Raw genomic sequence first — 19,889 nt, 5'->3', positions numbered from 1 at the left:
TAGTGGTCAGTTTTCTACCTGAAATATCCTGGATTATATTTTTGCTTTATGCACTGTAGTGCCCTTCCAAGATAGTTAATTTTTGGAATTTGGAAGAAAGGAATGCACATTTGTAAGCAAATAAACAGACAAAACAATTCACTTGTTTGAAAATTTGAGAATAAAGTGTAACGTCTGATCAAAGTAGAATTTTCAGATCTGCCACAATGTCACACATAATACACTGGAGGATTATGCAGATTTTCCAGCAGCAAAAAAGAGGGACCCACTTTGTGAATGATGTTTTTAACTGTGACCGCATCCTTAAGAAGTAGATGCAGGTGGGATCACAATGGCACAGTGACCCATCATCTACCTGTCCCGTCGCTTCTTCTTGTAGGCCAGCTGCTTTTACACAACAGCTCAATAAGTTCAACCCAAGTTCGGTTGTACCCTCAAAAAATATAACAAAAACAATGCATGTACGTAATCGACCATTAATTAAACTACCTTGAGAGACCATAGAAAAGAAGGAAAGATTTATCCCAGTGTTCTCCAAATATGACACATTCACAACAGCTGGTAGGATCCATGCTGCTCTTATGGAAATGAGGAAAAAAAGCATGCCAGCTGCCACTCTTGTACACCACTTTGTAGCCAGTGGCTTAAAGGAGAAGTCCAGCGAAAATTTTTATTAAAGTATTGTATTGCCCCCCAAAAGTTATATAAATCACCAGTATACACTTATTATGGGAAATGCTTATAAAGTGCTTATAAAGTTCTTCCCTGCACTTACTACTGCATCAAGGTTTCAATTCTTGGATAAAATGGTGATGTCACAACCCGACTCCCAGAGCTGTGCAGGCTGTGGCTGCTGGAGAGGATGATGGCAGGGGGATGCTCAGTGTCCCTCCAGTGTCCTGTGTCCCTCAGTGTCCCCCTGCCGTCATCCTCTCCAGCAGCCACAGCCCGCACAGCTCTGGGAGTCGGGTCGTGACATCACCATTTTATCCAGGAAGTGAAGCCTTGATGCAGTAGTAAGGGCAGGGAAAAAAGCACTTTATAAGCATTTCCAGTAATAAGTGTATATTGGTGATTTGTATAACTTTTAGGGTGGGGGGGGGGGTGGTTGGGCAATACAATACTTTAATATGTTCAGGACTGGACTAACAATCTGGTAAGCAAGGCAAATGCTCTGAGAGCCATCCAGTCTGTCATTTAGTGGACCACCCAAGTTTCCTGGCTGCATGTTTTAACTGTATTGTGGAACGAAAAGTAGCCCTGCAGAGGGTCACCAGCCCTGCAAAAACCTTTAGGCCCTATTACACAAAGCGACCGCTACGGCCGATAATCGCTTAGGGTAATAGAAGACAACAATCAGCCGACATGCACAATGTCAGCTGATTGTTGTCTTTCAGTGTCTTTCAACATGTTGAAAGACCAATGATCATGATAGCAGCGATATGCAGCCACCACTCCATGCATTAGGGGCGGCGGCAGCAGACCGCTACTATCTTCTATGGGCTGCCCGCACGATCCAGTGATCACCCGGGCAGCCCCGCCACTCCCCCCCACCCCGGCTCTCACCCGCTATTGATGCGTGTAAGAGCACTATCAGCTAGCGGGGGAAAGAGGAGCAAGCGAGCACTGACCTGACTTGTCACCCTAGGGGCTTTACTGTTCCTTCCTGGGGAGTTTGAAAACAGGCTGACATAGCAGCACATTGCACAGTAACACACTGACATAAAATTCCTGTTACTATGACTGCATTGTGCAGCCCACTAGGTTTGTGGCTGCGTCTCCTTAGTAAAAGACACATTAAAGAGAATCTGGAGTTTCCAAAAAAGCTAAAGGATTTTTGAGAAACAAGATGGTCTGCTAAACAAACAAACTTTGTAACCTTAGTTCTTAGCATCATGTCTGTAGGAAAGTAGGCACTGCTCATGACCTGCTCCATACCATTTTTATAGTGAAGCATGGTTGTGGCAGCACCATGCTGTGGGAGGTGTTCTCTAGAAGCTAGAACAGGGAGACAAGGTTGAAGAAAAGCTGAATGGAGCTAGGTACAGAGATATTCTTAATAAAAACCTGATCCAAAGTGTTCTGGACCTCAGACTTGACCATAGGTTGTCCTTCAAGGCTGAGTGGTTTCTCTATGATGTCATTGAGTGGCCCACCCACAGTCCTGATGTGAGCTCAAATATTTCTGGAGAGACCTGAAAATGTCTGTCCACTGATGTCCCCATTCAACCTGACAGAGCATGAGAGGCTTTACAGAGAACAATGGCAGAAAAGATTTAAATTCAGGTGTGTAAACCTTGTAGCATTATACTCCAGAAGACTGGAGCCTGTAATCGCTGCCAGAGGTGAGCAAAGCAAATCTGGCGTAGCTGCGAATTGCGCTGTCAATTTGCTTTGTTTTGCAAAGCGAAATCACAGGGAATCGTTAACAAAATTCGCTAAACATGGCAGTGGCACGTTAGCTTGCAGAATTGTGGAGAAATGGGCTGGAAGAAGGGATTTACCATAATCCCTAGCGCCCGTCAAATCAGCTGCAGGCCCCTCTGTGATGTCAGCACCTCCCCCTCTATATAAGTCTGTGTGTGTAGTGAAAATCAGGGGGAAGAGAACAGTCAGAGCAGAGCAGAAAGAGAAATAAAGAGAAATATAGGGACAAAGAGGATAGGAGGGTGGATTGTGGGTGGTTTTCTGTGGAAGTTGTTAAGCTAGTATACAGTTTCACCAAGTAACTGGGTGCCTGTTGTGCTTTATAGAAAGTCACTGGGGCCAATGAAGACAAACTCCATATTATTGACTCACTGGGCACAGTAAACTCAGAGTGTGTTATAATAATTCACTGGAATCAGTTAAGACAGCATCCGCCTTCCAAACTTAGTGGGCGCAGTTAACTCCTAGTGTGTTATATAAATTAACTGGGATAAGTGAATTGAGTGTCCGCCTCCCAGATTTAGTGGGCACATTCAACTCCTAGGGTGTTATACCAATTCACTGGGATCAGTGAATTGAGTGCCCTCTTTCCAGACCTGGTGGGCACACTTAACCCCTTAGTGTGTTATACCAATTTGCTTTTATTAGTGAAGACAGCATTCGTCTTCCAAACTTAGTGGGTGCACTCAGCTCATAGTGTGTTATACCAATTCACTGGGATCAGTGAAGACAGCGTCTGCCTTTATAATTTAGTGGGCGCTGGGAAAAGTGCTCTGAAATCACTGGCACTATCCATGATCTAATATTTGTCTTGTTCCATCCAAAAATCTAAATACAAGCAATATGTCCAAGTGTGTAAAAAAAATCAGGCTCTTCTCGGGATATGGGCAGTGTCAGCGGCCAAGCTGGCACACAGGGTGGTGTCAGTGGAAAAGTCATAGGAGTGGTGATCCTAACCGTATTAGAGGAAGGTTTCAGCTACCAGTTACACCTAGTTGGCAGGTAAACACCGGCCAGGCTAGGATTGTTGACTGGATCCTTCAAAGTTCAAGCTCTACGGCAGGCAGTAGCCAATCCCAGAGAAAGCAGTCATCTAATGGGTTGTTCCAGAGCAGTGCCACCACCATTCCATGGCAAGATCAGGATGTTTCCTCTGCCCTGTCTTCTGTGGTGTCTCAGACCCAATTCCGCTTGCCAGGGATATCAGCAAGAGAGCTCATTGTGAGCTTAGCACTCCCCCAAGAATCTCAGCCCCTGTTCTCTAAAGATCTTATGGAGGAATGTCCAGAGAGTCAGGAACTGGAAGCCAACCTTGAGACTGCAGGAGATCAGAGGCCACAAAGAAGTGAAGAGAGCCAGGGAGGGGCAGCTTCAGGGCAAAGTCCAGTCTTGCACTGCATGCCTATGGAGGGTGACAGTTTGGGATAGGAGACTATGAAGATGATGTCACAGACCGCATATGGAATATCCGAAGAGAAAGTGTAATTTTACAACATTCAGTTACCAAAATCCACTGCTATCCTAGGAGAAAATTGATATTATACCACTGGTCCCCCAATGTCCACTGCTGTCTCAGGAGAAAGTGTAATTTTACACCGTTCATTTACCAATATCCACTGCTGTCCTAGGAGAAAATTGATATTATGCTGCTGGTCCACCAATGTCCACTGCTGTCCTGGGAGAAAGTGTCATTTTACGTTGCTTATTTAATAATATTCAATGCTGTCCTAGGAGAATATTGATATTACGCCGCTTTTTTAATATTTAATTCTGTCCTAAGAGAATATTGATATTACGCCGCTGATCCATCGACATCCACTGCTGTCCATGGCAGAAATTTAATGATTGACATTTTTTATGGTGGCATTTTCCAATTTTTGACACTGTAAAAACATTTGTTGAAAACATTGCTATTCTGTAATCGTCCCACTATTGTAGCTACTGTAGTTTGACTGTTTTAGTAAGATTAGTTTCACAAATATTATCGAATGCGACCCATAATTCGCGGACCTTGCGAAACGAATTTTCACTCATCTCCATTGCCAAAGATGCTGGAACTAGGTACTGAGTAAAGGCTCTAAATATTTACATTAATGAAATATTTTAGTTTTTCCTTTTCAATAAAAGATTTCTAACATTCTGGTTTCACTTTGTCATAATGGAGTAATGGAGTAATTGAGTTGTGGAAAAAAAAATAATGACCTAGTGTCTTACATTTCAGTGTAACTAATCATAGTATTTAATAGAACTGTCTTATCAATTATATCCTATATTTATGCAGCCTATTGGGAAAAGAGGTGAGATAGTCTATGTTATTTGATACCTGAGAATTGGCTTCCATACTAATACAAATATTAAGGTCTAACAATAGGCATTAAATGGGTGAGTTCATTTACTGGAGAACACCTTTAACACATGTTAAATAGAGGACCCAAGCCAAGAGTCATACATGATTTATGTGCAAATGTGAAACCAATGCCAGAACCAAAAGCTTGGAGCTCTGCACATTTTGGAACTCTCTGAAAGGTTCGTCACAAACAGCAACATGGTAAGCAATAATATAACACAACAATAGCACAAACATTTCTCAGATTCCATCCTCAAATAACGAAAATGGCATAAAACTTCTGAATTTTCTTGGTATTACACAGGTGACATAATCTTCTGTGGATATACTGTAGGCTTGCTCAAATCGAATTCGCAGTGAAATCTGATGCGGATCCAGTGTCATTCAACCCTATGACAATACATACTCACAGCGGGATTGACATTCCGCTGCAAATATGTAAATTAACCCCCTCGGCGGCCGGAGCATAACTTACAGTGACAGCGCACTCATCCTCCCGCACAGACTACTGTTAAATCGTGCATGCTGAATCAAGCTCCCCTCCAGTGTGCTCAGCGCTGTGCTGCTGCCAAGCACGGCTTTCTCCTCCTAGCTAGCGGGGCTCTGGAAGCTGCACACAGCTCTCCACCTTGTTTCAGGGGGTCCTGCATGCCCCCCCCTCCCCGGTGTTTGCAGCGTCCAGAGCTGCTAGCTAGGAGGAGAGAGCTGTGTCCGGTAGCAGCACAGCACTGAGCACACTGGAGGGGAGCTTGATTCAGCCTGCACCATCTAATAAAGCTCTGTGCGTGTGGGATGATGGGTGCCTCTGTCACTGTAAGTTATGCTCTGGCCGCCTGCATGAAATTCAAATGAGTCATCCTGTGATTTCGCTGCTACACTCACTGTGTAACCCTTCCATTAGGTTTTTTATTTTTTTACAATTCTCGTAAGAATAGTTTTAGCAAAATATGCTTAGTAATGACATACAGTAATCCCTCAACTTACAAAGGCCTCTGGTAAAATAATTTTAAGATACAATGTTCCTTTCTGGATCATTGTAACTTGAGACCAGACTAAACATACAATGCTACAGCACATGTCAATAACTAGATGATCAACCAGTGGTTATTTTAAAACCCCAGTATTAGTGAAGTACATGCAGTGCTTGTCTAGTATCTCCTCTCTACAGTATAGTGAGATACTACATGTACTGCACTGCTTGTCACCTGTGCCAGGATGATCTGCTCCTTTGGGCACCGTTTCATTTTACTTTTCTGAGACCCTGTGTGATCTGTACAGCACCCTGAAAATACTTAGGTCCTTTAAACAGAAAGTAATTTACAGCTTCCAGTAGCTTTTTCTGACTGTGGTATGTAAGGACTTGCTTTGTCCATATTAGGCATCTCCTTTTTTTCTTTAAATCTTGTTTTTTTTCTATTATTTGGCTGATATTTTGGGGGCTTCAGAGCCAGTTACTAGTTTCCCATAGAGTTTTGGTCTACACTATTTGGATACAATATTTTCAACCTACAATGGTTATTATAAAAATACTAGAGATGAGCAAACCTCGAGCATGCTCAAGTCGATCCGAACCTGAACTTTCGGCATTTGATTAGCGGTGGCTGCTGAAGTTGGATAAAGCCCTAAGGCTATGTGGAAAACATGGATATAGTCATTGGCTGTATCCATGTTTTCCAGACAACCTTAGAGCTTTATCCAAGTTCTGCAGCCCCAGCTAATCAAACGCCGAACGTTCGGGTTCGGATCGACTTGAACCCGAACCCGGTTCGCTCGTCTCTAAAAAATACACATACAGAAAACACAGTAACAGCTGGAAAAAGTGTAGAACAAACCCATGATTTATTGTCTAGTTTTGCATAAAGAAAGTTTTGAGAAACACAGCAGGCAGAAACAGAAGTCACCTCTACTCCTCCTGTAAATGTTAGTCAGCCCATTTATATCCTCCTCCTCCCCCCCCCCATTCTTTTTAGAAAGTGAAACAATGTATATTAACCCCTTAAGGACAGAGCCTGAAATGGCCTTAATGACAGAGACAAATTTTATGAATATGACCAGTGTCACTTTAGTCATTAATAACTTCGGGATGCTTTTACCTATCCGGCTGATTCTGAGATTGTTTTCTCGTGACATATTGTACTTTACATTTCTGGTAAATTGGAGTCGATACTCATAACAAATCTTTATGAAAAAACCCCAAATAATGTGAAAAAATGTGAAAAAATGCATTTTTCCAACTTTGAAACTTCTTTGCGTATACAGAAAGTGGTTATACCACATAAATTATATATTAAATAGCATTAGCAACATGTCTACTTTATGTTGGCGGTATTTATTAAACTATCTTTCATTTTTTTTAGACGATAGGAAGCTTAAAACATTAGCAGCAAATTTCCAAATTTTCAGTAAAATTTCAAAATCAGATATTTTTAGGGACCTGTTCAGGTTTAAAGTGTATTTGAGGGGCCTGTATGTTAGAAAGCCCCACAAAGCACCCCATTTCAGAAACTGCACCCCCCAAACTCTGCAAAAGCACATCCAGAAAGTGTTTTAACCCTTTAGGGGAGTCACAGAAATAAAAGCCAAGTGTGTAAGGAATTTGAAAATTTTAATTTTCTGTGCAGAGATTTTATTGTAATCCAATATTTTTCATAATTATAAACCTATTACCAGAGAAATGCACCCCAATAATTATTGCCCCGTTTCTGCAGTTTATAGAAATACCCCATATGTGGCCCTATTGCGCTATTTGACGCAACCACAAGCCTCAGATATAAGGGAGCGCCTAGTGAATTTCAACGCCTCCGTTATATTTGGTCATTTTTGACTGTACCACTTCAGGTTGGCAGAGGCTCTGGGGTGCCAAAACCTAAAAAACACCCCTAAAGGGACACCATTTAGAAAACTACACCCCTCAAGGAATGTAACAAGGGGTGCGGTGAGCATCTGAACCCCACAGGTGCTTCACAGATTTTCCCAACAATATGGCGTGAAAAAAGAAAAATTTATTTTTTACACTAAAACGTTGTTCTAGCCTTCAATTTTTCATTTTCTTAAAGGGATAAGAGGCAAAAAAAGACAAAAAATGTGTAGCGCAGTTTCTCCCGAGTACAGAAATACCCCACATGTGGCGATAGAGTGCCAAGGGGGCGCAGGACGAGCCTCCAAAGGGAAGGAGCGCCAATTGGCTTTTGGAAGCTGAATTTCACTGAAAAGGATTTCAAGGGCCATGTCGCATTTACAGAGCCTTCGTGCTGCCAAAACACTGGAAACCCCCCACAAGTGATTCCATTCTGGAAACTACACCCCTCAAGGAATCTAACAAGGGGTGCAGTGAGCATATGGACCCCACTGGTGACGGGCACAAATGTGGAACAATGTGACGTGAAAGGGAAAAATTTCATTTTTTCACTTTCATGGCACAAATGTGCCCGTCATCAAGGGGTCCATATCCTCACTGCACCCCTTGTTAGATTCCTTGAGGGGTGCAGTTTCCAGAATGGGGTCACTTGTGGGGGTTTCCAGTGTTTTGGCAGCAGGAGGGCTCTGTAAATGCGACATGGCGTTCATCATCCATTCTAGCCAAATCCAACCTCCAAAATCCAAATGGCGCTCCTTCCCTTCGGAGGCTTGCCCTGCGCCCACATGGCGCTTTATGTCCACATGTGGGGTATTTACGGACTCGGGGGAAATTGCTCTACACATATTGTGTGTTTTCATTTTCACGCCACATTGTTCCACATTTGTGCCCGTCACCAGTGGGGTCCATATGCTCACTACACCCCTTGTTACATTCCCTGAGGGGTGTAGTTTCCATAATGGGGTCACTTGTGGGGGGTTTCAACTGTCTTGGCAACACAGAGGCCTTTTGAATGCAACATGGCCCCTCGAAATCCATTCCATCCAAATCCAGCCTTCAAAAACGAAATGGTGCTCCTTCCCTTCGGAGGCTTACCCTGCACCCGCATGGCGCTTTATGTCCACATGTGGGGTATTTACGGACTCGGGGGAAATTGCGCTACACATTTTGTTTTTTTTCTCCTCTTTTAACCCCTTGTGAAAATGATATATTCAAGGCTAAACCAACATTATAGTGTAAAAAATGTAATATTTCATTTTCACGCCACATTGTTCCACATTTGTGTCCGTCACCAGTGGGGTCCATATGCTCACTACACCCCTTGTTACATTCCTTGAGGGGTGCAGTTTCCATAATGGGGTCACTTGTGGGGGGTTTCAACTGTCTTGGCAACACAGGGGCCTTTTGAATGCAACATGGCCTCTCGAAATCCATTCCATCCAAATCCAGCCTTCAAAAACCAAATGGCGCTTCTTCCCTTCGGAGGCTTACCCTGCACCCGCATGGCGCTTTATGTCCACATGTGGGGTATTTCCGTACTCAGGGGAAATTGCTCTACACATTAAATGTTTTTTTTTATCTTTTAACCCCTTGTGAAAATGAAAAAACATGACAAGATTAATGATTTAGAGTAAAAATTTTACAAAAATTACACTAAATGTTGGTCTAGCCTTGATTTTTTTCCATTTCCACAAGGGGTTAAAAAAGAAAATGAACACAAAACGTGTAGGGTAGTGTCCCCTGAGTACGAAAATACCCCACATGTGGACATAATGTGCCATATGGGCACAGGGCAAGTCACCAAAGGGACAGAGCGCCATTTAGAGGCTGGAATGGAGGATGGAGGCCATGTCGCAATTACAAAGCTCCTGTGCTGCCAGGACAGTAGAAACCCCCGACAAGTGACCCCATTCTGGAAACTACACCCCATAAGGAATCTAACAAGGGGTGCAGTGAGCATATGGACCCCACTGGTGACGGGCACTTACGTAGAACATGTGCCGAGAAAATAAAAAATACAATTTTTTTCATTTTCACGTCCCAAATGTGGCCGTCACCAGGGGGCCATATCCCCGCTGCCCCCCTTCTTAGATTCCTTATGGGGTGTAGTTTCCAGAATGGGGTCACTTGTGGGGGGTTTCTACTGTCCTGGCCGCACAGAGGCTTTGTAATTGCGACATGGCATCCTCTAATGGAAATGGCGGCCATACCTACTTAGCTGGGGAAAAGGGACAATTCTAATTTATTTGGGGGTATTAGGCCAATTATTAGTTTATAAGGTTGGAAATGACAGGTGTCCATCAAATTCAACCTGTGTTGATCCAGAGGAAGGCAAAAAACCCTCTTAAGGCAGACGACAGTAGCCTCATCACAGGGGAAAAATTCCTTCCCGACTCCATAATGGCGATCAGAATAATCCCTGGATCAACGTGACCCCTGAAATAGGAATAAGGGACAATAATTAGATAATGTAGAACCCCAATGACGTGTGGTGCGCCTTGAAGCGATCCTGTATGCAGAGGACGGGGGGATCAGGACAGGTGTCACACTGGAAAATGTTGTCCTTCCTGATCCCCCTGTTACGCCACACTCTGCACTTCTTCTGGGGTCTCCCGTTCTCCAGTGTGGGGGACGTCACCTGGAAAATGTTGTCCTGGTGCGATACGGGGTCCTTCATATCCAGAAGCGCTGGGTCCGCTCCATGGCTGCTAAATATTAGGGCTCTATTACTACTTCTGATATGTTCGGATCGTGCCGCAAGCTACAGTAGCTCGGGCAGCGAGGGACCGGAAGAGGGGGCGCTGGTATAAAAGTTATCCCCGTACAGGTGGTGACCTTTATCCAGCAGTGGGAAGATCAGTTCCCGGACGATCTTCCCACTAACTCCGAGGATGGGGGGGAGGGAGGGGGGCATCTGGGGGCTGGATTCGGGTGTCCCTTCCTACATACACTCTAAGGCTACATGCACACTGCGGAATCGCGACAGATAACCCTTCGTGCATTCCACAGCTGGCACCCACCGGCGGACTGATGCAGGCGCACGTCTCCGTCCGTGTCATAGACTCCATTCTATGCACGGGCGGATTCCGCTCTCCGTCCAACGTGTTCATTCTTTGGATGGACGATGGAATCCGCCCGTGCATAGAATGGAGTCTATGACACGGACGGAGACATGCGCCTGCATCAGTCCGCCGGCGGGTGCCAGCTGCGGAATGCACAAAGGGTTATCCTTCTCCATTCCGCAGTGTGCACGTACCCGAAATCTGTAAGTGTACCCTAAGGCACGCTCACAGAGTTTGTAGAATTTCACGCCATACCGTCATCTCTTATTGGGACGGTACTGGCGGAAAAGATGTGTCTGGGGGGCAGCGTACGCTACGCTACCCCCAGACACGTCACTGGAGGATGAGGATGATGAGGATGAATGGAGGAACGAAGGACCCCCCATTCATCCTCACTGGCTGTTTCGGTGTCGGAGGTAATAATAACCTCTGACGCCGAAAACACCCTGGGGGCCATCTTTATACGGGGATTGGTATATGGGGTATGTAGTGGTGTAGTGTCAAACTTTATTCAATGTAGTGTGGTGTAATGTAGTGTTTTTTACGTGTTTTTTTACAGTAAGTATAAAAAAAAAACCTACGCCAACAAAGGAGTTGCTGATAAATGCCGCACTTATGTGCGGCACTTATAAGCAGACCGTGGCAGTAGAATATAGAAAAAAAAACACCCTACGCCAAAAAGGAGGAGTTGCTGATTAGCAGCGCACTTTCGTGCGATGCTGATCAACACTCAGCGGCGATAGGGTGCGGAAAATAGAAAAAAAAAAATTTGAAAAAAAAAAAAAAAAAAAATTTCTACATTTGAACATCCCTGTAGCTGCTGATAAGTGTATTACACATATCAGCCGCTAGAGGGCAGCAGAGCGCAAAATACGGAAAGAGCCGACGCTGGAGCCGAAAATAGCCGAGAGAAGCCGAACGTGACGTCACGGAAGAAGCCGAAGACCCGAACGAAGACGAGGATGCCGCGAACCCGGAAGACGCCGATCAGGAGCCCGGGACAGGTGAGTAATGTACAAATACCTGCTCTGGACCCCTCGGCTACCTAGCTGAGGGGTCCAGGGCAGGTATTTACTATATTGTGGGACTCTGATCGCCGTGCCACCGGCCCGATCGCCGTGAATGGCCGGCCGGTACCGGCCGGCCGTTCACGGCGATCGGGCCGGTGGCACGGCGATCACCATTACTTTTTACAGTAATGGCGGTCGGTGCCGTCCTCGGACAGCACCGACCGCCATTTTTTTTCCGGGTCATCGGGTCGCCGATGACCCGGAAAGGTTCCGATCGCCGCTATTGGCTGATCTGAATTGATCAGCCTATAGCGGCGATCGTAAGCACGGGGGGTGTTAACCACCCCCCGTGCCGTGAAGCTAAGATGGCCTGCTATGATTTATAGCAGGCCATCTTCCCCGACCGCTGTGTGTGAACACGCAGCGATCGGGGAAACATCGGGCGTAAATTTACGCCCTGATGCGCCAAGTACCAGGGCGCGAGGGCGTAAGTTTACGCCCGATGTCGTTAAGGGGTTAAGGCTGCATTCACACTACGTATATTTCAGTCAGTATTGTGGTCCTCATATTGCAACCAAAACCAGGAGTGGATTAAAAACACAGAAAGGCTCTGTTCACACAATGTTGAAATTGAGTGGATGGCCGCCATATAACAGTAAATAACTGCCATTATTTCAATACAACAGCCGTTGTTCTAAAATAACAGCAAATATTTGCCATTAAATGGCGGCCATCCACTCAATTTCAACATTGTGTGAACAGATCCTTTCTGTGTTTTCAATCCACTCCTGGTTTTGGTTGCAATATGAGGACCACAATACTGACTGAAATATACGTAGTGTGAACCCAGCCTAAAAGGAATGGGATAGAAGAAGTTGTGTTCAAACTAGCATAATATGGCCACATCTGTGCACCTGTCCCTACCCCAGTGCAGGTCAAGTAGGCCAAAATGACAGCTTGAATGTGTCCCTATTATACTAGTGTCCAAAGAGATAGTCACACCAGTAGAAGAGATTTGTTGCAGAAGTTTCTGGGAATAAAAATCAGTTTCATTAAACTAAATAGGGTTACTTTGTTGGCAAACACACAGTTTTCTACAGTCTCTGGTTGAGCGGATAAGTTGCAGATATTTTTTATATGCACATTACAATGAGGCATCTTGAAGAAAGATTACAGATGTCTACAGTCCATTAGCTTTTCTTTTTTGTTGTATCTTCTGTCTGTGAAGATGATGTGTGAAGTAAAACCAATCCACATAAAGTAATTGATATTCCAACCCACCAGAGAATAGCACGTGATTCTCCAAAGAGAAATTTGCCAAGGACAGCCTGTTGAAGATATTTCATACACATTTATCAGATTCAATTCATGAGATCATGTAAATTCTGAATGCTTGCTACTAAACAGATAATAAAGCTGCGAGAGTCATAAAGGAAGCAAAGTACACATCTATTAGACTAAGTTTCTTTTTCCTAAAAGCTGTAAAAACAGTAGAGCTTATATATCAGGGATGTCAAACTCAGGCCCTCCAGCAGTTGCAAAACTATAGTTCCCAGCATGCCTGGACAGCCAAAGATTTAGCTTTGGCTGTCCAGGCATGATGGAAATTGTAGTGTTATGACAGCTGGAGGGCCTGCGTTTGACACCAAAGGATGCTGAGAATGAAGGTTAGTTTCTTACCCTTCATCCTCAGTGTTGCTTTTGTTAAATCTTCATTTTCGTCAATATGTAAATTAGGCGATTTGGTACACTAGGAGCAGGACTAACACCCTTGATGCACTGATGTTCCTGCCTACCTGCCCCCTCTCTTGAATATTCATGATGAGTGCCAGAGTGACATCACTGCAGATCACCACCTCTATATTCATCTTGAGAGACAGGCCAGCAGGGCACATTGGTGCACTGAGGGTTGTAGTCCAGCCCCCAGTGCACCAAACTGCCTAGTTTATATAATGATTGATGATTTACAAAAAACAGTGCTGAGGATAAAGGTAAGAAAATGTCCCTTATTCTGACATTACAGCTCATTACAGTCTTCTAACCTGCTGTTTCTTTCCCTGCAGCCCTAGGGAGTCCTGGAAAACATGTATTTTCCAGCCACCAGTGATCAAAGTGCTCAAGGTTTGCTCATCTCTACTTATAGTATGTGTTAGGCCCCCTTCACATTACAGATTCGCCACTGAGATTCCACATGGAAACCCCCCCCACGTGGACTCTGCGCCGAATCCTGCCTGCAATGTCTTCGAATGGGAGGGCTTGAACGCCTCCACTCTCCGTTAAAAAAATTTACATGTCAATTCTTTAAGCGGAGAGGCACGGACATGTAAATTTTTTAAGCGGAGAGGCGCAGAGGTACGCGGGCCCTTCCATTCAAAGAAATTAAGGGCTGCCGATTCCATAGTGTGAACAGAACCTAAGATCTAGCTCAAGAAATATTAATGGCACACATAATCTGACTGGTAAAACTATAAAGAAAAATAGCTGAATTTACCATATTTTTTGTATCTATATACTCACTGATGACACAAAATTAGAAGCGGTGGTTGTCACAGTAGCAGTAGCGGATGAGGAAGAATATCTCAAAGCTTTAGCAAAGAATGTCCACATGGCAGCATTACACAGGAACACCAGACCAGCGCAGCCCAGGCGGAGGATTAGATGGACCTACAACCAGGACAGACACAGGAGAAAGTGTATTTCATCCTATCAAGGTCTGTGGAACAGTGACAAATGATCTTCATAAGGATTGTAAACACATGACTTTCCATGCACCGTTCATGTTGTTGTGTTCAACAGCAAGTGTCTTTGGGATTGAGTAACATTATGGAAATGTATTATTTATTTATAAAGCACCCTTTAATTCCAGAGCGCTATACAATAGATAGGGGTAACAAACAGGAACAATACAAGATCAGAACACATTACATGAAGGCAAAAGACAGACTGGTACATGGGGGAAGAGGACCCTGCCCGCGAGGGCTTACAATCTATAAGGTATGGGGAGAGAAACAGGAGGTAAAGTGCAGCCAGTCAAGTGTGATGCAGAGTTATTATAGGTTGTAGCCTAGTTTGAAGAGATGGGTTTTCAGGTTACTTTTGAAGGACTTGATGGTGGATGAGAGCCGGATGTGTCGGGGTAACGAGTTCCAGAGTATGGGGGAGGCTCGGGCAAAGTCTTGGAGGCGGTTGTGTGAGGTACGAACAAGGGGGGAGCGCAGACAGTGGTCACTGGAGGATCGAAGGTTGCGTGAGGGACGGTAGCGGGATATCAGGTTAGAGATGTACGGAGGGCACAGGTTGTGGATGGCCTTGTACGTCATGTTCAATAGTTTAAAGTAAATACGCTGGGCAGTGGGGAGCCAGTGAAGGGATTGGCAGAGGGGAAAGGCAGAGGCAAAGCGAGGGGAAAGGTGGATTAGTCGGGTAGCAGAGTTAAGGATAGACTGGAGGGGAGTAAGGGAGTTAGATGGAAGGCCAGAGAGGAGGATGTTACAGTAGTCCAAGCGGGAGATAATGAGAGCATGTACCAGCAGTTTGGTGGAGTCAGGGGTGAGAAAAGAGCGGATTCTGGAAATGCTTTTGAGGTGAAGGCGGCAGGAGGTGGTCAGGGCCTGAATATGTGGTTTAAAGAACGGGCTAGAGTCAAAGGTAACCCCAAGGCAGTGGACTTGGGGGACAGAATGACGCCATTGATAGTGATTGACAGATTAGACGGCAGGGTGGAGCGAGATGGGGGAAAGAGGATGATTAACCTGGAATAAACAGTCTATTGTCTTCAGCAGAAGACAACTAAGACAACATCAACCGTGTTCTCGGTTTTCAAATTGGTGTACCACTTTCCCTGACTGCCAATGGAGACAATTCATCAGTATTCATGATCATCATAGATATAGATGAGAATCAATGTTCATGATTGAGTGTGATGTCACTCCCAGCCTTAGGCTGGGTTCACACTATGTATATTTCAGTCAGTATTGTGGTCCTCATATTGCAACCAAAACCAGGAGTGGATTAAAAACACAGAAAGGATCTGTTCACACAATGTTGAAATTGAGTGGATGGCCGTCATTAAGGGTACAAACCCACTTGACGTATTTGCTGCGTGAATCAGTCTTAAAAATAAGCAGGCAAAACGCAGGTTGGCTTTATACGATTGTTCTGCGTTAAAATACGCAATTGCGTATTTTTGAAGCGTGAAGCTTGTTGTTAGCAAAGCATCAGTTGTTAAAATACGCAATTGCGTATTTTTGAAGCGTGAAGCTACATGCATTTTTCGCACAGGTTGTTAACAACTGATGCTTTGCTAACAACAAGCTTCACGCTTCAAAAATACGCAATTGCGTATTTTAATGCAGAACAATTGTATAAAGCCAACCTGCATTTTGCCTGCTTAATTTTAAGACTGATTCACGCAGCAAATACGTCAAGTGGGTTTGTACCCTTAGGGTATAAACCCACACACCGTATACGCAGCAAATACGCAGCAGATGTGATGGTGAAGATTTGAAGCTGTGTTCAGTTATTTAGATCAAATCTGCTGCGTATTTGCTGCGAGTTTGCTGCGTATCGCAGTAGTAAATACGCTGCATATACGGTGTGTGGGTTTGTACCCTTAATGGCAAATATTTGCTGTTATTTTAAAACAACGGCTGTTATATTGAAATAATGGCAGTTATTTACTGTTATATGGCGGCCATCCACTCAATTTCACCATTGTGTGAACAGATCCTTTCTGTGTTTTTAATCCACTCCTGGTTTTGGTTGCAATATGAGGACCACAATACTGACTGAAATATACGTAGTGTGAACCCAGCCTTAATCATCATGAATATTGAGGACGGAGCATCATTGGCAGGCTGGGAAATCATTGCGCTGGGATCACCTTCAGTGCACAGAGCAAGATAATTAGTATATACTGTTTTGACCAATGTCTCTGGAACAATGCAACTGATCCGAAAACCAGATCCTTGAGCTCAGCGTTACTGTGCCGATCAGCCCACACAAAGAGGTTAGTATGGGTTACTGCTAGATTCCCTTTTCTACACTTCCTATGGAAGTTAAATTAATTACACAATATTAATAAGATTTTTTTAAGCCAAAACCTGTACAAAGCTAACTCCACATTCATAGCCCGGGTGCTCCTATCCCCAACTGCTGTCACTGGAAAACTAAACGATGCCATAACTTAACTTTTCGCCAGATGCCAACTTGATTTTTTCCATAGCTGGAATTATAATGTTTTATTAGGAATAGTAGCTTGTACCCTTGGCCACTGTTGGGGTGAAGATATACCTGATTAAAATGTCTTCCTGTGGTCATGTGCTATGTCTGAGCAGCTGATAATGCTGTGTGACAGCTGTGTGAAGTGCAGGCTTTATGTAAGGGGGCCATGAGGCTGCCAGAAGAAAGGGGCACTGATGGTGGTAAGCATAGGGCATCTAAATGGCATTTGCTGCCTGGCTGATGGTGCCAGGTGGTCTAGAGAAAATCTGGAAATATGGGAAATTTCACAGAAAGATAAACCAGGTCATATATTTCCTTTAATCTTTTTACCCTATGAACAGGCTAGTCACCACTTACCTGATAGTATCCCATAATAGTCCTTTTATTGCTGAATCCAAGGGTAACTATCTTATACACTAAAAACAACTCCTCACCCATATTCTTTGCCTTCATGTGTCCTGACATAAACGGTCTGGCGTACAACATCCCACGCATGTGCACTAACTCTGCAGGGCCGCCGAGCACGAAAAGTTAGTGCGCACATATGGGATCTTAAAGTGACTGTACCACCAGGCCCAGGCTGAAGCAACTGGAGGCGGGCCGACCCAGCCTTAGTGGGAGATAGGGAGCTTACAGACTAGGAGGACTGTGGGGACACAGGAGCTTACACACTAGGAGGAGGACTGGGGGACACAGGAGCTTACAGACTAGGAGGACTGGGGGGGACATAGGAGCTTACAGACTAGGAGGACTGGGGGGACACAGGAGCTTACAGACTAGGAGGACTAGGGGGGACACAGGAGTTTACAGACTAGGAGGAGGACTGTGGGGACACAGGAGCTTACACACTAGGAGGAGGACTGGGGGACACAGGAGCTTACAGACTAGGAGGACTGGGGGGGACATAGGAGCTTACAGACTAGGAGGACTGGGGGGACACAGGAGCTTACAGACTAGGAGGACTAGGGGGGACACAGGAGTTTACAGACTAGGAGGAGGACTGTGGGGACACAGGAGCTTACACACTAGGAGGAGGACTGGGGGACACAGGAGCTTACAGACTAGGAGGACTGGGGGGACATAGGAGCTTACAGACTAGGAGGACTGGGGGGGACATAGGAGCTTACAGACTAGGAGGAGGACTGGGGGACACAGGAGCTTACAGACTAGGAGGACTGGGGGGACACAGGAGCTTACAGACTAGGAGGACTGGGGGGACACAGGAGCTTACAGACTAGGAGGACTAGGGGGGACACAGGAGTTTACAGACTAGGAGGAGGACTGGGGGGACACAGGAGATTACAGACTAGGAGGACTGGGGGGACATAGGAGCTTACAGACTAGGAGGACTGTGGGGACACAGGAGCTTACAGACTAGGAGGAGGACTGGGGGACACAGGAGCTTACAGACTAGGAGGACTGGGGGGACACAGGAGCTTACAGACTAGGAGGAGGACTGGGGGGACACAGGAGCTTACAGACTAGGAGGACTGGGGGGACACAGGAGCTTACAGACTAGGAGGAGGACTGGGGGGGACACAGGAGCTTACAGACTAGGAGGACTGGGGGGACACAGACTATGATAGTCTGATAGGGTTCCATTGTAATGGAGTCACGTGATGGAGGGGCTGGGGTTTCTTCCCACTAAGGGTGGGTAGGTCCGCCTCCAGTGCTTCAGTCTGGGCCTGGTGGTACAGTCACTTTAATGTGACTAACCTGCTCAGAGATTCCCTCTCAGGGTTGAGAAACATCAGGGCTTTTAAAGGGGTTCTCATAATTAAAACATTACCTATTCACAGGTTGTGTCTTATCAGCAGGGGTCTTACTCATGTGACCCCCACCAATTATATGCACCAGGCACCCCACTTATTACTTCCAGCTCCTGCTGTGGCAGAGAACATAAACCATGTATACTTCGCTCACCACGTTCCCCCAGCATTCTCCTACAATGTTTTGGGTCCCCCACTGCTGTCACCACTTCTAAGACGGACTTGTCTCCGCAATGACAGCTCATGGTGCTGTCTTCAGTCAGCGATTGCCTGAGTGGGCTGTCACTGCTAAGACAATCCAGTCTCAAAAGTGGTGTCGGTAGCGTTCAGCGGAGGACCCTGAGGAGGTAAGAATAGTATGTTTGTGATGTTCTCTGCGAACTGCAGAACCCCTTTAAATGCAGCAGTACTGGAGCTTGTGCACCACTTCTGTAATAACATGTATGGGACTGCTGTCCTGAGACCCCGCTCACCAGACACTAATCTATCCTGAGGGGCAGCACTATGTTTAGATTCTGGGAATACCCCTTTAAGAAGGCGTCTGGTTCCAGAGGTTCCTGATCTGACATAACTGCAGGACAAGAGGCATTAGAACCTATGGTGATCAGAACAAGATTATAACGCTTTACATTGTGTCACACCCTAAAACAGCGTTTTAGTGACTAGATCTTTCTGCACTCGTGGATTATACAGCCACTCACCCACTCACAGACATCTTCCTGCTCCCCTACAGCAACCTCACATAGGGTCCTCATATAATCCGCACCCAGGGCAAATTTAGCGGAGGAGGCTGACAGCGCCCCCAACAGCCCAGCCGCCGCGCTACAACCCCAGCTGGACCACATTGAACTGCAGGGACAGACAAGCTTCCGGGTTTTATCACGTGACGCGCTACACGTGGGCGGCAGAGACTCGTCAGCCATATTGCTGCATGACAGCCCGCACTGTTGTCATGGTAACAGCGAGTTGCGTCAATAGAGATCAGACTATATGGACCCACTCTGATGTAAACGCGTTTGTTGGTTACGCGTGTATTATACTAGGAATACGCTCGTGTATTCTCTAATGTTTCTAATATGTACTGTAGCCCTCAGTATCACATGGAGGTGGAGAACTCCCTTTTTTTTGCAGTCAGCAAATCACAGGATCTGTTATCTGGCAGATTTTTGCAAACATCTCAATACATCAGCATGA

At 45.3% G+C, this 19,889-nt stretch overlaps 1 protein-coding gene across 3 annotated transcripts in view; it reads right to left on the bottom strand.

Annotated features, from left to right (window-relative positions):
- TGM4 (transglutaminase 4) overlaps positions 1–19,539 on the bottom strand; it is a 53,070-nt gene extending 33,531 nt beyond the window's left edge. Inside the window, exons 1-3 of one of the 3 annotated variants that reach the window (XM_069958366.1) lie at positions 19,397–19,539; positions 14,221–14,367; positions 12,985–13,031 (exon numbers count right to left, since the gene is read on the bottom strand). In XM_069958366.1, the coding sequence (XP_069814467.1) occupies positions 12,985–13,031; positions 14,221–14,367; positions 19,397–19,450 (248 nt within the window). In that variant the 5' untranslated portion in view covers positions 19,451–19,539. The other 2 variants (XM_069958367.1, XM_069958368.1) reach the window with 2 other exon arrangements.
- Between the last annotated feature and the right edge of the window lie 350 nt (positions 19,540–19,889).

Source organism: Dendropsophus ebraccatus, chromosome 2 (assembly GCF_027789765.1).
Source record: "Dendropsophus ebraccatus isolate aDenEbr1 chromosome 2, aDenEbr1.pat, whole genome shotgun sequence".
Classification (NCBI taxonomy): Eukaryota; Metazoa; Chordata; class Amphibia; order Anura; family Hylidae; genus Dendropsophus; species Dendropsophus ebraccatus.
This window is presented reverse-complemented; position numbering and strand designations above follow the sequence as displayed.